The 15,049-nt window shown below is 43.4% G+C and overlaps 1 protein-coding gene across 1 annotated transcript in view; it reads right to left on the bottom strand.

The window, feature by feature from the left end:
* Positions 1–15,049, bottom strand: part of axdnd1 (axonemal dynein light chain domain containing 1) — a 248,778-nt gene that overhangs the window by 167,986 nt on the left and 65,743 nt on the right. Inside the window, exons 11-12 of the mRNA XM_078561454.1 lie at positions 3,150–3,290; positions 31–135 (exon numbers count right to left, since the gene is read on the bottom strand). Of these exons, the coding sequence (XP_078417580.1) occupies positions 31–135; positions 3,150–3,290 (246 nt within the window). The remainder of the gene's footprint in view (positions 1–30; positions 136–3,149; positions 3,291–15,049) is intronic.

Raw genomic sequence — 15,049 nt, 5'->3', positions numbered from 1 at the left:
TTTGGCTGTGTCAGAACACTGCAGACTCACTTGGCCTTTTGCTGCGCATCAAGCAATGCATTAGTTAGCTCCATCTGTGTTTTCTCTATGGTCTTTGCCACCTTGTGGTCACGTTCTCGAAGCTCACCAAGTTCACTGGAAACAAGACACAGAAATGGCACAGTCCACATGATCTGTGATAAAGGAGCTAATTACAATTTTAAGGACCAGGTCACTTCAAAGCACACCTAAGTTTAGTGTCCACTTTAGCAATTTAAAATTTCCATGATTCCCAAATATGTTGCCGATTTTTAATAGCTGTGAGCTCAAAGTAATGACTTAGATGTCACTACTTAATAATTTAGTGTAAAATTTTTCATTTTTCATTTTCCAATGTGATACAAGTACCAGCTATTTGCCAGGCTTTATTCGTGGTCTGTGCTGAGTTAGTTGATGTCAGGTTTTTTTTTTGTTCATTCACGGGATGTGGGCTTCCCTGGCAGGGCCAGTGTTTATTGCCTATCTCTAGTTGCCCTTGAGAAGGTAATGGTGTGCTGCCCTCTTGAACTGCTGCAGTCCATATGGTGTAGGTATACCCACAATGCTCTAAGGGAGGAAGTTCCAGGGTTTTGACCCAGCGACAGCGAAGGAACGACAATATATTTCCAAGTCAGGATGGTGAGTGACTTGGAAAGGAACTTCCAACAGGTGGTGTTCCCATCTATCTGCTGCCCTTGTCTTTCTACATGGTAGTGGTCATGGGCTTGGAAGGTGCTGTCTAAGAAGTCTTGGTTAATTCCTGCAGTGCATCTTGTAGATGGTACACACCGCTGCTACTGTACGTCAGTGGTGGAGGGAGTGAATGTTTGTAGCCGAGTTGCCAATGAAGCGGGCTGCTTTGTCCTGGATGGTGTCAAGCCTCTTGAGTATTTTGGGAACTGCACTCATCCAGGCAGGTGGAGAGTATTCCATCATACTCCCGAATTGTGCCTTGTAGAAGGTGGACAAGCTTTGGGGAGTCAGGTGGTGAGTTACTCATCGCAGGATTCCTAGCCTCTGACCTGCTCTTGTAGCCACAGCATTTATATGGCTAGTCCAGTTCAGTTTCTGGTCAATGGTAACCCCTGATGTTGATAGTGGGGGATTCAGTGATGGTAATGCCATTGATTGTCAAGGGGCGATGGTTAGATTATCTCTTGTTGGAGATGGTCATTGCCTGGCACATTGTGTGATGCGAATGTTTATTGCCACTTGTCAGCCCAAGCTTGGATATTGTCCAGGTCTTGCTGTATTTGGACATGGACTGCTTCAGTATCTGATAAGTCGTGAATTATGCTGAACATTGTGCAATCATCAGTGAACATCCCCACTTCTGACCTGATGATGGAAGGAAGGTTATTGATGAAGCAGCTAAAGATGTCTGGGCCGAGGAAACTACCCTGAGGAACTCCTGCAGTGATTTCCTGGAGCTGAGATGACTGACCTTCAATAACCACAACCATCTTCCTTTGTGCTAGGTATGACTCCAACCATTGGAGAGTTTTCCCCCTGATTCCCATTGACTCCAGTTTTGCTAGAGCTCCTTGATGCCACACTCAGTCAAATGCAGCCTTGATGTCAAGGGCAGTCACTCTCACCTCATCTCGGAAGTTCAGCTCTTTTGTCCATGTTTGAACCAAGGCTGTAATGAGGTCAGAAGCTGAGTGGTCCTGGCAGAACCCAACCTTGGTATCAGTGAGCAGGTTATTGCTAAGCAAGTGCCACTTGGTAGCACTGTTGATGACCCCTTCCATTTCTTTACTGATGATCAAGAGTAGACTGATGGGCGGTAATTGGCCGATTTGGATTTGTCCTGCTTTTTGTGTACAGGACATACCTGGGCAATTTTCCACATAGCCGGGTAGATGCCAGTGTTGTAGCTGTACCGGAACAACTTGGCTAGGGGCGCAGCAAGTTCTGGAGCACAAGTCTTCAGTGCTATTGCCAGAATATTGTCAGGGCCCATAACCTATGCACTATCCAGTACATTCAGCCGTTTCTTGATATCACGTGGAGTGAATTGAATTGGCTGAAGACTGGCATCTGTGATGCTCGGGGCCTCCAGAGCAGGCCGAGATGGATCATCCACTCTGCACTTCTGGCTGAAGATTGTTGCGAATGCTTCAGCCTTATCTTTTGCACTGATGTGCTGGGCTTCCCCATCATTGAGGATGGGGATATTTGTGAAGCCTCCTCCTCCAATGAGTTGTTTAATTGTCCACCACCATTCACGACAGGATGTTGCAGGTGGCAGGAAAGCTACAACAGATTCTACTGTCTATGTCCTGAGGAAAATCAGCCTAAATTTGTATCCTCTGATCATCTGTATTGATTCCTGCTGAAAACACATAGGTGTCACGGAAGGATAGGATCACTAGCAGATTGGCTGCTTGTTGTACATCTTGGTAGATTCTACATTCCATTGATTGCAAAGGAAAATTGGGCAGATTACTGTAGTAATCCAATACTGGCTGTTTCCCTCCTAGCAGTGAAAGTTAAAATCTCTCTCTTTGATATCCCCTCTCCCACACTCTAATAGCGATGTCCACATGTGAAAAACGCTCTAACACCTGTCTATTTTATTTTTCTTTGTCAACTTTTCTCCTGCAACTTTCTCCTCTTCCTTCGCTCCCCGAAGGCACTTAGTCCTGGTTGGGTATGGTTTAATTGGCACCAGTTGATCTCCAGTAGGTCACCCACAGAGTTAGTATTCACATGAGACCTGAATTAAGTGGCAAAGTTTTTCAACTTCACAGCCAAGTCCAATCTTGTCCCCCCACCCCCATCTACAGGCATGCACCTTTTAGCAGAGGCTATTGAATGGAGACAAAGAGTGCAAACCTTGGTTGATCTCCCCTGCCCAGTCCCTATCCCAAGGGCAGCCACTGTTGTGCTGACTGAGAGTAGCTAACTCATCACCAAGTGAGGATCAAATCTGGGACATTCCTGCTGTGTGTGAGACTCACTACTAAACTTGCTGAGCCATCAGGTGAACTGCATCCATTTACTTCAGTACTATTGTTGAGTTTCTGTACAAATTGGAAATTATTATTTCATTTGCAAACTGACTATTCTTAGCAACCTATAAGAAACAGAATTTCTTCATTGGCCATATGATTAAAAATAATTACCTGTTAAGTTTTTCAACTGCATTTTGAAAGACAAACAGCTCCACAATAAGTTGCCTATCCAATACTCGTTGCATCATGATTTCGTTGTGCATGCTATTCAAGTGGCGAGGAATGTAGTCCAACAAATTTACATATCTGTCTCTGGGAAGAAAAAGGAATCAAAGGAATCAATATTAAAACAGTCTTCAAACAAACATTAATCAAAATCATCATATTTGTTTTTTTATAAATTTTTCCCTCCCTAATTTTGAGTCATTGTACTTTCCTCTCTGGATCTTTACTTTCCCCCTATATCTGGGCAAATTCAATCACATCACTTGACATTCCCAGTCAAGTGCGTGGACAAATGTTTTGTTCATGGGTTTCTGCCAATTCCATCCTCCAATCAGCCATTATTTTGTGTGCTACCATACCCTCAAACAATTCCTTGCCAATTTACTTTCCTTTGCCCTGGGTTTATCAACGCATGTTGACTTGGTACCATGATCCATTAGTAAGCAAGAGTTAAAGAGTAAAAGACCAGGGTGAGGTGGTGGCAAAGCTTGTACACTTGTGAAGAATTATGTCTTTTGGGATCATTTAGCATGGTGTAAATTTTTGTCTGAAAATGTTCCTGTGAAGCTCCTTGGGATTTTTTTTCTATCCTAAAGGGTGCTGTATAACTGCAGGTTGTGGTTGTTGTCACTATTTTCAATTCTGGCCTCTTGTGCATTCCCAATTTTAATTGCTCCGCCATTAGCAGCCATACAGTCAGCTGACAAGGGTCTTAGCTCTGGAATTCCCTCCCTAAAGCTCACCATCCCTTTCTTTCCTCCTTTTAGGTGCTCCTTAGAACCTACGTCTCTGATGAGCCTTTTTGGCTCCTTCCCTAACATCTCATTATGGTGGGTTGGCTCAGATTTTGTTTGATAAGGTCCTGTGACATGTTTTGGGATGTGTTACTACTATAAGCATGCTCTACAAATACAAGCTGGCGCTGATGATTTCCCAATTCTTCTTCATCAGTTATTGGCCCCACTTCATTTCCTCAAACTAAATCAAGTACTGGTTCTTTCATTGTTGGATTAGAAATATTCTTCAAATGCCGAAGATGCGCTACATTGTCAGAAGTGTCATCCTTCAGAACCAAAGTTAAACTAAGTCACCCCTCTCAGATGCATGTAAGTGATTCTATATGGTGATATTCAAAGAAGAGCAGAGGAATTCTTCCAGTATCCTGGCCAACTTCAACCAACACCACTAAAAACGTTAGCTGATCATTATCTCACTGTTATTTTGGGGACTGTGGGTGTAACATAGGGTCTGGCATAGAAAAGGTTAACGTGGGACTGAGTACAGTACCGCCCACACTGATGTAAAGGAACACATGACCTAAGTCTAGATGTCAGTCTTATACTGGACTGTTATGACACAACAATTGGTAAAGGTTGAGTTGTTTAAATCCCAGAGGGAAACTTGAACAACTGTCATAACCTATCATTTTAATTGGTATGTTCGAGATGCAGCTCTGAATTCAAAAATGTAATCACCAAGCCTCGAGGTTTTTTTCATATGAACTAAATTAAACATTTATTAATTTAACAAGAAATTAAACACATACACATGTCTACAAGTTACTACCATAATAACACATGTCTACAAGTTACTACCATAATAACTTTTAAACAAATCACCAAATTAATCACTCCCAAGTAAATCTACACCAAGGCAATAATAACCCATAGACTTTAAACTGATGCCAGGCAAAGCACATTTAACTTTACGATTTCAAGATGAAGTCCCTTGCAATTTGGTTCCTTTGCAGACAGTTGTTGGCTTACAGGCTGGTTAAATCTTAGATGCCTCTGACATGCACATCCAAAACTCCTTTTTGTTTATACCTAGCCTTCCCGTTGAATGTAAATTCTCATTGTGTCACTAGGTCTTTGAAATCCACCTCTTCTAAAAATAAAACCCATTTTACAGCACCAGTTTTATTCGTAATATAAAACACATTGCTTGGTGTGTCCTAGCTAGGTGCAAGACTTTACTCCCTTCTTTTGAATGGTTTATTCAACAAATGCAAATTTACTCTTTTACCGTCTAGCCTTTCGGTTATCTAATTAACATTTGGAACTACTATACATCCAAGCACCCAGACTAGCTGGCTTTAATCCAATTAAGCCACACACAGTCACAGACCCAACTACAAGTCCAATTAAAACATAATTTCCAATAACATTGTACACATCAATGTCTCTTCATGACATGGACAGAACCTTGTGTAGAAGCAAGCATGGGGACAGCTCCTAGCTTAGACCTTATATTCTACATATGTATACAGTTACTGGTAGTTAATAAACGCTTACGTTAAACTACCTGAAACTCAGGTTCTCTTCATGAGACTTATTGAACTACACATAACATCTTACAACATGGTGGCAGCTATGAGAACAACCCAGAACCTCACAGAAGCTGCAGAAGAAATTTAAAACCTGGAAGATTTGAAAAAAGGAACATTTTGACCTGATGAAGGCACAATGGAAGATCACCAGACAAAAGCTGCGAAGCAGGGATTGGAAGCTGAAGGCAGAACTAAAACTCCACACTGCAGCAGAAGACGTCATTGAATCCCATTGAAGTCCAGCTTCAATACACAGAGAGTGCAGAGTCAGAAAACCTAGCAGTGGTGAGCTAAAAACTTTTGGCCAGAATTAATTTTAAAAAGTTTTTAAGTCAGCAGCAGTCATAATCGCTATTTTAAAAGGCAACACGAACAGCCCGGGTCAGCGCCTGAACATCTGGCAGCGAGCTCACTCTGATCGAAAATGAAAAGTAAGTAAATAAAACAGATTCGGCAGTTAAAAACCTATCAAAAGCCAGGAATCAACGGTTTTATGACCCAAAAATAATTAGGTACAGTGGGCAAGACTCAAAAGTTGGTCCAGGGAGTCATTGCTGAAAAATTTTAAACAGAGATCGCGAATGCCATTACTGTGGGAGCCCAGCAAAACCAGAAAGCGCCAGAATCTTCATTGTGAAGAAGCATACGGCGGCACCGTCTTGGATTTCTGAATAGTCCTTAAAGCTGCACATACATTTAAAATTTAATGACCATGGATCAAAAATCTACTCCAGACATGTTTGGACCCATCCAAGGCCCTGTCCAGTCACATAATTGGCCCTCGTGGAGAAGAAAATTTTTAAATCATCGGAATACATCAAGTCTAAGTAGGAAATCAGAAGCAGTCCAGACTAATACGTTTTCATACTTGTTCAGTGAATTTTCTGACAAAATAATCTGAAGGTCTTCAGCCAGCTTTAATGAAATATTAAAAGCCTTTCACAAATACTTTAACCTTCAAGTTGTGGAGCATGCAGAGTCAAACCAAACAAGGGTGCCAGAGAGGCAGAGGACCTTCCAGAATTCTTAAAAATGAATCTTTTTGAAAATACTGATACATTTCCCAACAGCAACAGCAGGTGGCAGTGCTGAGCTAGGTGACCGTGGTTGAGGGGAAAGCTGTGGACCATTCCACACTGTAGGTGGATTAATGAAGCCACACGAAGCCCCACCACAAAACTGGAACAGGCTAAGACTTCACCAGGGGCAGACTTGGCTAACTGTGAAACCAAAGTGAATGACAAGGACAAAATTCTGCGGCGTCCAGAAAATGAAAAGGTAGAAATAAGATTGGGAAATGTTCCTATCAAAGCTCAATTGGAAGATTTGAAACGTAAGATTCAAGCTGACTCTGTAACTTTGAAAATGCATGATAAACTAATGAACCAAGCTGCTTTGAAAGAAACAAAAGGTTGAAAGTTCAGAAGGAATTGCTGATGAATTGGAATAGTTGGAATACAGAATTATCAACTAAAACTGATGAAATTCTTGAATTCCAATACAATCTGAAAAACATGAAAGAGATGAGATGAGATGCACATTAGGGCCAGTAAATCCAGACTTTGAAAGCAGATAAGGAAAATTCTAAGATTGAAGATCTACGTATGAACTGAAAGAATCTAAGGAATAGTCCGTGACCATGAAAGAAAGATTCCGAGAAGAACTGAATGCCACTAAATTTATATAAGAGTTCTGCAGATAATTCTGAAACAAAGACAACCGAACTCACCAGAGTAGTCGATGAACTGAATGAAAAGATTCATAAGCTTGAAAAACAACTGGAAAGTAAGACAGTCATCCAATATTCGGGTACAATTATGAGATAAGTGGCAGTGGAGGTTCCATTTTTGAAATGTAAATTCCAAAATTCCAACATGCAACATGGAGAACTGCACATAGGAAGAAAAACAGAATACACACTACAGTCGAGCTGAGAATTCATTCTTCCTACAAGGAATGGGATAAATGAATGAACATCCATAACACCAGATGGGGAGTTGACAGAGTTATTCAACTCCAAAGAATGGAAAAACAGAATTAACAGACAGCCAAACTTCAGAACAACCACATCCAAAACAACCTTTTATTCATCAAAGTTTACCTACTGCAACAGAGCCTACCACTCCTCCATTGGTTGTAAAGACAAGGGGTGGAATTTTCCACACCCGCCCACTGCCGGGATCTTCCAATCCTGCCACAAGTCAATGGGCTTCTGGCTGGGGCGCCGCCTCGCCTGCAGCTTGCCGCCAAGGCTCCATGCTTCCATGCAGTGCTAATATCTGAGCTGGTGGTTGTTAGGTCAGATCAAGTGAAGGGGCCTCTTCATTAGTGCTATTCTGTTGCTCTCTTTCTCTTCCTCCTGTGATTGAGCAGACAATAGTGTCTGAAAACAGAGAGTCAGAATGGGAAGGTTGGTATGAGGAAAGGGGGGTCGGGGGGAGAGGCGTGGTGGGGGTCGGTGACAGGGTGTGGGAAACAAGAAGTCCATGGTGACACCATCAGCAGCTTCTTGGTTATGCTAGGCAGCAAGATGAGGGTGTGTGGGAGTGGAGAAGAGGCATTAGGCAGGAACATGTCATGCGCAATGTTCTCAGCAATGCTAGATGCCAAGGGCTGCTTTGCACCTGACTGCATGATGCTAAGAGCCATCTCTTCAATAAGTCTCAGGAGATGCAGGCATACTGGGTCTTCTATTGTGTGGCACCTTGTTCTGCTGAATGAGGTTTCAATGCCAGTGATTTTGTAGTGCTGTGTTTAGGTGATGTACCTGCCATAGTGGAATAGCTGGAGGAATGTGGAGGCAGCAAAAGGTGAGTATGAAGCTGGCATCATTTATAGGTATGTGATGATGAGGTGGAGTATTTGGATATTAAGCTTAAGTCCTGAGTGCCAGGGAATGCTGATGGGTGAGAAATGGGTATATGGTGCATTGAGCAGTGTTAAAGGTTGACGTTGTGGTGGACAGATGTCCTGTGAAAATGCATTCACAGACCTTCATCACCCATCTGTAGTCATTCAACTTTATGTGGCACTCCGGGCAGGTCTTCTTTAGGAGTTGACCTCCCTGGCCACCTGAGGGTAGTCCTTGAGGGCGTCCTGACTCCCCGCAAAACCATGGTGCCTCTCCTCCTTCCCACCCCCACGACTAATGCCTCCAGTACAGCATCTATCATCCTGGAACCCTCTTTCTGCCCTGGTGTTCCATTTTCTATGTTTAAGACTCCAGCAACGTAATTGTGTAGTTTCCCTTTAAGAGGGACAACCTGCTTTTAAGAGCAAGCCTGCTGACCATATGCTCGGAGCTTAAGGTATTCAGCTTCTGTTGAGCATAGGGGCAGCATGAAAAGAACGACAGTAGTGCAGAGCCCACTCAGCCCCACACTATAACCATTGCAATGAGGTACGAGTAGCAAGTTTGCTTGTGCCCACCTCCAACAGAATCTGCATGGGTAGGTCATGAATCACAACCTCGTGTCCAAAAAATGGGGCAGACAAACAATTAGCCCAAGAAATCAATATAGTAGCTGATATACCTAAAAACTAAAAGGGTTATCTGTTTGACCTCTGAACTTATTACATTTACCTCAATACGAACATTCGAACATATGAATTAGGAGTAGGAGTAGGCCACGGCACCTCAAGCCGCCTGCTTTCCCTACTGAAAGCACTGCATCAGTGCTATAACCCTATGGTTCCAAACAATTACTATTACCTTATTTGCTTTAGTACTTATACACTACTTACAATGACACACTCAGATCTTGCTGCAATTTTTTAATTCATTCATGGGATGTTGGCATCACTGGAAAGGCCAGCATTTATTGCATATCCCTAACTCCAGTTAACCGAGTGACTCACTAGGCCATTTCAAAGGGCAGTTAAGAGTCAACTACACTGCTGTGCATCTGAAATTACACATAGGCCAGACCAGGTAAAGGACAAGAGGATTTTTCAAATTAATTTATGGGATGTCGGCATCGCTGGCTAGGCCAGCATTTAGTGCCCTTCCCTAATTGCCCTTGAGAAGGTGGTGGTGAGCTGCCTTCTTGAACCGCTGTGGTCCATGTGGTATAGGTACACCCACAGTGCTGTTAGAGAGGAAGTTCCAGGATTTTGACCCAGCGACAGTGAAAGAACAGCAATATATTTCCAAGTCATGGTGGTGTGTGGCTTGGAGGGGAACTTCCAGGTGGTGGTGTTCCCATGTATCTGCTGCCCTTGTCTTTCTAGATGGTAGAGTGTGGGTTTGGAAGGTTCTGTCTAACAAGTGTTGGAGAGTTCCTGCAATGCATCTTGTAGATGGTATACACTGCTGCCAACGTGCATCGGTGGTGGAGGGAATGAATGTTTGTGGATGGGATGCCAATCAAGCGGGGCTGCATTGTCCTGGATGGTGTCAAGCTTCTACAGTGTTGTTGGAGCTGCACTCATCTGGGCAAGTGGAGAGTATTCCATCACACACCTGACTTGTACTTTGTAGATTGTGGATAGGCTTTGAGGAGTCAGGAGGTGAGTTATTCGCCGCAGGATTCCTTGCCTCTGATCTGCTCTTGTAGCCACAGTATTTATACGGCTAGTCCAGTTCAATTTCAAGTCAATGGTAACCGCCAGGATGTTGATAGTAGGGGATGATAATGAGCGGGACCAAGAGGCAGCACAAGGGGACCGGCGATTTTAAAGAGCGAGGGGAACCAGGCATAAAACCAGAGCAGGACCAAAAGGCAGTGTGAGAGGAGCGGCGGCCTTGGTAAGATCTAAAAAGAGCGGGAACCAAGAGTCAGAGCGGAGATTTAAAAAGAGCAGGAGCTGGACTCGGGGCTGAAAGCGGCGCAAGAACAGAGTGAGAGTTCTGGGGAGACCCGGGGCTGACCGGAGAGGAGAGGCCATTGACAGCGGTATAAAAGATCAGAAGAAACAGAGGCTGAGACCAGAGAGGAGAGGCGTACCCTCAAGGCCTTCAGGCAGTGGAATTCAAAGTGATGTCATGATTCAAAAAGTGACGCGACACAGGGGAGGCAGCTGATTGGTAAGTAGGGTCAGGTGAGTACTTCTACTTCTACTTTTTCTACTAATTAAACTGCTGCAGTCCATTAGCTTAAACAATAAGGTAAGGACTTTGGACTATAGTGGGGGTGTTTGGAGTGGAATAAGGCCCCTAAGAGATTACTATTCTTTAAAGGGAGAAACTAACGAGCTTAATCTAAAGGAAAGTCATGACAGCAGAGCTCGCACCTGTGACATGCTCCTCCTGCGCTATGTGGGAAGTCATGGACACTTCCAGTGTCCCTGACGACCATATGTGCAAGAAGGGTGTCCAGCTGCAGTTACTGACTAACCGCATTTTGGAGCTGGAGCTGCGGGTGGATTCACTGTGGAGCATCCACGATGCTGAGACTACCGTGGCCAGCACGTTCAGTGAAGTGGTCACACCGCAGGTAAAGACTGAACAGGCAGAAAGAGGATGGTTGACCACCAGGCAGAGTAGAGGAAGGCAGGTAGTGCAGAAGTCCCCTGTGGCCATCCCCCTCTCTAACAGATGTACCGTTTGGGGTACTGTTGGAGAAGACGACTTCTCCGGAGAAAGCAGCAGGAGCCAAGTCCATGGCACCACGGATAGCTCTGCTGCACAAGAAGGGAGGGAGAAGAGTGGCAGGGCTATAGTGATAGGGGATCCAATATTATGGGGAACAGACAGGCGTTTCTAAGGCCGCAAAAGAGACGCCAGGATGGTACGTTGCCTCCCTGGTGCTAGGGTCAAGGATGTCTCGGAGAGGCTGCAGGGCATTCTGAAGGGGGAGGGTGAACAGCCAGTGGTCATGGTACATATTGGTACCAACAATAGAGGTAAAAAAAAAGGATGAGGTCCTACAAGCTGAATATAGGGAGTTATGACATAAATTAAAAAGTAGAAATAACAGGATATAGCAGATGAATACGTGGCTGAAGAAATGGTGCAGAGGGGGTGGGGGATTCAGATTCCTGGACGTTGGGACCAGTTCTGGGGAAGGTGGGCCCAGTACAAAAAGGACAGTTAGCATCTGGGCAGGGCCAGGACAAATGTCCTCAATGAGGGGTACTTGCTAGTGCGGTCGGGGAGGGTTTAAAATAGAATGGCAGGGGATGGGAACCTGAGCAGGGAGACAGAGGAGGGGGAAGCAAGGATAGAAACGAAAGGCAGAAAAGTAAGAAGCAAAAGTGGAAGGCAGAAAATACAACGGCAAAAAACAAATGGGGTCATAGTGCAAATTAAAGCCAAGATGACTAACAAGGTTAAAAAGACAGGTCTAAAGGCATTGTATCTTAATGCGCGGAGCATTCTCAATAAGGTAGATGAATTAACAACGCAAATAGATATAAACAGTCATGAGATAGTTGCAATTACGGAGAAATGGCTGCAGGGTGACCAAGGATGGGAACTGAGCATCCAGGGGTATTCAATATTTAGGAAGGACAGACAAATAGGGAAAAGAGGTGGGGTAGCATTGTTAGGAAAGGAGGAAATCAATGCAATAGTGAGGAAGGATATTGGCTTGGAAAATCATGATGTGAAATCTGTTTGGATGGAGATAAGAAACACCAAAGGGCAGAAAACGTTGGTGGGGATTGTCTATAGGTCCCCAAAAAGTAATGGAGGTGTAAGGGAAGGCATTAAGCAGGAAATTAGAGATGCATGCAATAAGGGTACAACTGTAATCATGGGTGACATTAATCTACATATAGATTGGACAAACCAAACTAGCAATAATACTGTGGAGGAGGATTTCCTGGAGTGTGTACGTGATGGTTTTTTAGACCAATACGTTTGAGGAACCAACTAGAGAGCAGGTTATCCTATACTGGGTATTGAGCAATGAGAAAGGAATAATTAACAATCATGTTGTGTGGGGTCCCTTGGGAAAGAGCGACCATAAAATTATAGAATTGTTCATTAGGATGGAGAGTGAAGAAGTTGAATCCAAAACTAGGGTCCTGAATCTAAATAAAGGGAACGACAGGGTGAGACGCGAGTTGGCAATGATGGATTGGGGAATCTTGATAAAAGGGCTGACAGTGGATAGGCAATGGCTAATATTTAAGGAATGTATGCATGAATTACAACAATTATTCATTCCTGTCTGGCACAAAAATAAAACAGGAAAGCGGCTCAACCACGGATTACAAAAGAAATTAGGGATAGTATTAGATCCAAAGAGGAGACATATAAAATTGCCAGAAAAAAAAACAGCAAGCCTGAGGATTGGGAGCTGTTTAGAATTCAGCAAAAGTGGACAAAGAGATTGATCAAGAAGGGGAAAATGGAGTATGAGAGTATACTTGCAAGGAACATAAAAACTGACTATAAAATGGACTATTTAAATGGAGAGAAACTTCAAAAGGCTTCAGTGCAGAGGGATCTGGGTGTCCTTGTGCATGAATCGCTGAAAGCTAGAATGCAGGTATAGCAGGTAATAAGGAAGGCAAATGGAATTTTGGTATTTATTGCTAAAGGAATAGAGTATAAAAATAGGGAAGTGTTGTTGCAACTGTACAACGCATTGGTGAGACCGCACCTGGAGTACTGTGCACAGCTTTGGTCCCCTTACTTAAAAAGGATGTAGTTGCATTGGAGACGGTTCAAAGGAGGTTCACTAGATTGATTCCAGAGATGCTTGTTTTATGAGGAGAGGTTAAGCAGTTTAGGCCTGTACTCACTAGAGTTTAGAAAGATGAGAGGAGATCTAATTAAGGTATATAAGATGCTAAAGGGGATAGACAAAGTAGACGTGGAGCAGATATTTCCCCTTGTGGGGCATTCTAGAACAAGAGGCCATAGTTTTAGGCTAAGGGGTGGTAGATTTAAATCAGAGATGAGGAGGAATTACTTTTCTCAAAGTGTCGTGAATCTGTGGAATTCACTACCTCAGACGGCAGTGGATGCCGGGATGCTGAATAAACTTAAGGAGGAGATAGACAGATTTTTAATTAGTAACGGGTTGAAAGGTTATGGGGAGAGGGCGGGAAATTGGAGTTGAGGCCGAAATAGATCAGCCATGATCATATTGAATGGTGGGGCAGGCTCGAGGGGCTGAATTGCCTACTCCTGCTCCTAGTTCTTATGTTCTTATATAAAAGCTTCTATAAATATGTGAAGAGAAAAAGATTAGTGAAGACAAACATAGGTCCCTTACAGTCAGGAACAGGGTAAATTGTAATGGGGAACAAAGAAATAGCAGAAGTATTGAACACATATTTTGGTTCTGTCTTCACAAGAGAGGACACAAATAATTTCCCAGAAATGTTGGGGAACCAGGAGTGTAGTGAGGGGGAGGAATTGAAGAAAATCAGTATTAGTAAAAAAAAAAAAATGGTGCTAGAGAAATTAATGGGGTTAATGGCTGAAAAATCCCCAGGGCCTGATAATCTATATTCCAGAGTGCTGAAGGAAGTGGCCCTGGAAATATTGAATGCATTGGTGGTCACCTTCCAAAATTCTATAGACTCTGGAGCAGTTCCTACAGATTACAGGGTGGCAAATGCAACCCCACTATTTAAAAAAGGAGGGAGAGAAAAAACAGAATTACAGACCAGTTAGCCTAACATCAGTAGTGGGGAAAATGCTAGAGTCTATTATAAAAGATGTGGTAACAGAGCACTTGGAAAGCATTAACAGGATTAGACAAAGTCAGCATGGGTTTATGAAAGGGAAATCATGCTTAACCTAATCTACTGGAGTTATTTGAAGATGTAACTAGTAGAATAGATAAGGGAGAACCAGTAGATGTGGTGTATTTGGATTTCAAGAAGGCTTTTGATAAGGTCCCACATAAGAGGCTAGTGGGCAAAATTAAAGCACATGGGATTGGGAGTAATTTACAGGCATGGATTGAGAATTGGTTGACAGACCGGAAACAGAGTGGGAATAAATGGGTCTTTTCCGGGTGGCAGTCAGTGATTAGCGGTGTACTGCATGGGGTTGTGAGTTGTGAGGAGGATGCAAGGAGGCTTCAGGGCGATTTAGACAAGTTGTGTATGTGGGCAAACACGTGGCAGATGCAGTATAACGTGGATAAATGTGAAGTTATATGCTTCAATGTGAAAAACAGAAAGGCAGAGTATTATTTAAATGGTGATATATTGGGAAATGTGGATGTACAAAGGGATCTGGGTGTCCTTGTACACCAGTCAATGAAAGTAAACAGGCAGGTGCAGCAAGCAATTAGGAAGGCAAATGGTATGTTGGCCTTCATTGCAAGAGGATTTGAGTTCAGAAATAGGGGTGACTTACAGCAGTTATACAGGGCCTTGGTGAGACCACACCTGGAAAACTGCGTGCAGTTTTGGTCTCCCTACCTAAGAAAGGATATCGTTGCCATAGAGGGAGTACAGCGAAGGTTCACTAGGCTGATACCGGAGATGGCAGGACTGTCATATGAGGAGAGATTGGTTCGACTGGGCCTGTATTCACTGGAGTTTAGGAGAATGAGAGGTGATCTGATTGAAACGTATAAAATTCCAATAGGGCCAGTCAGGCTGGATG

The sequence above is a fragment of the Cetorhinus maximus genome, chromosome 17 (genome assembly GCF_964194155.1).
Source record: "Cetorhinus maximus chromosome 17, sCetMax3.hap1.1, whole genome shotgun sequence".
Classification (NCBI taxonomy): Eukaryota; Metazoa; Chordata; class Chondrichthyes; order Lamniformes; family Cetorhinidae; genus Cetorhinus; species Cetorhinus maximus.
The sequence above is the reverse complement of the archived record's forward strand: the minus strand, read 5'-3'. Positions and strand labels throughout refer to the sequence as shown.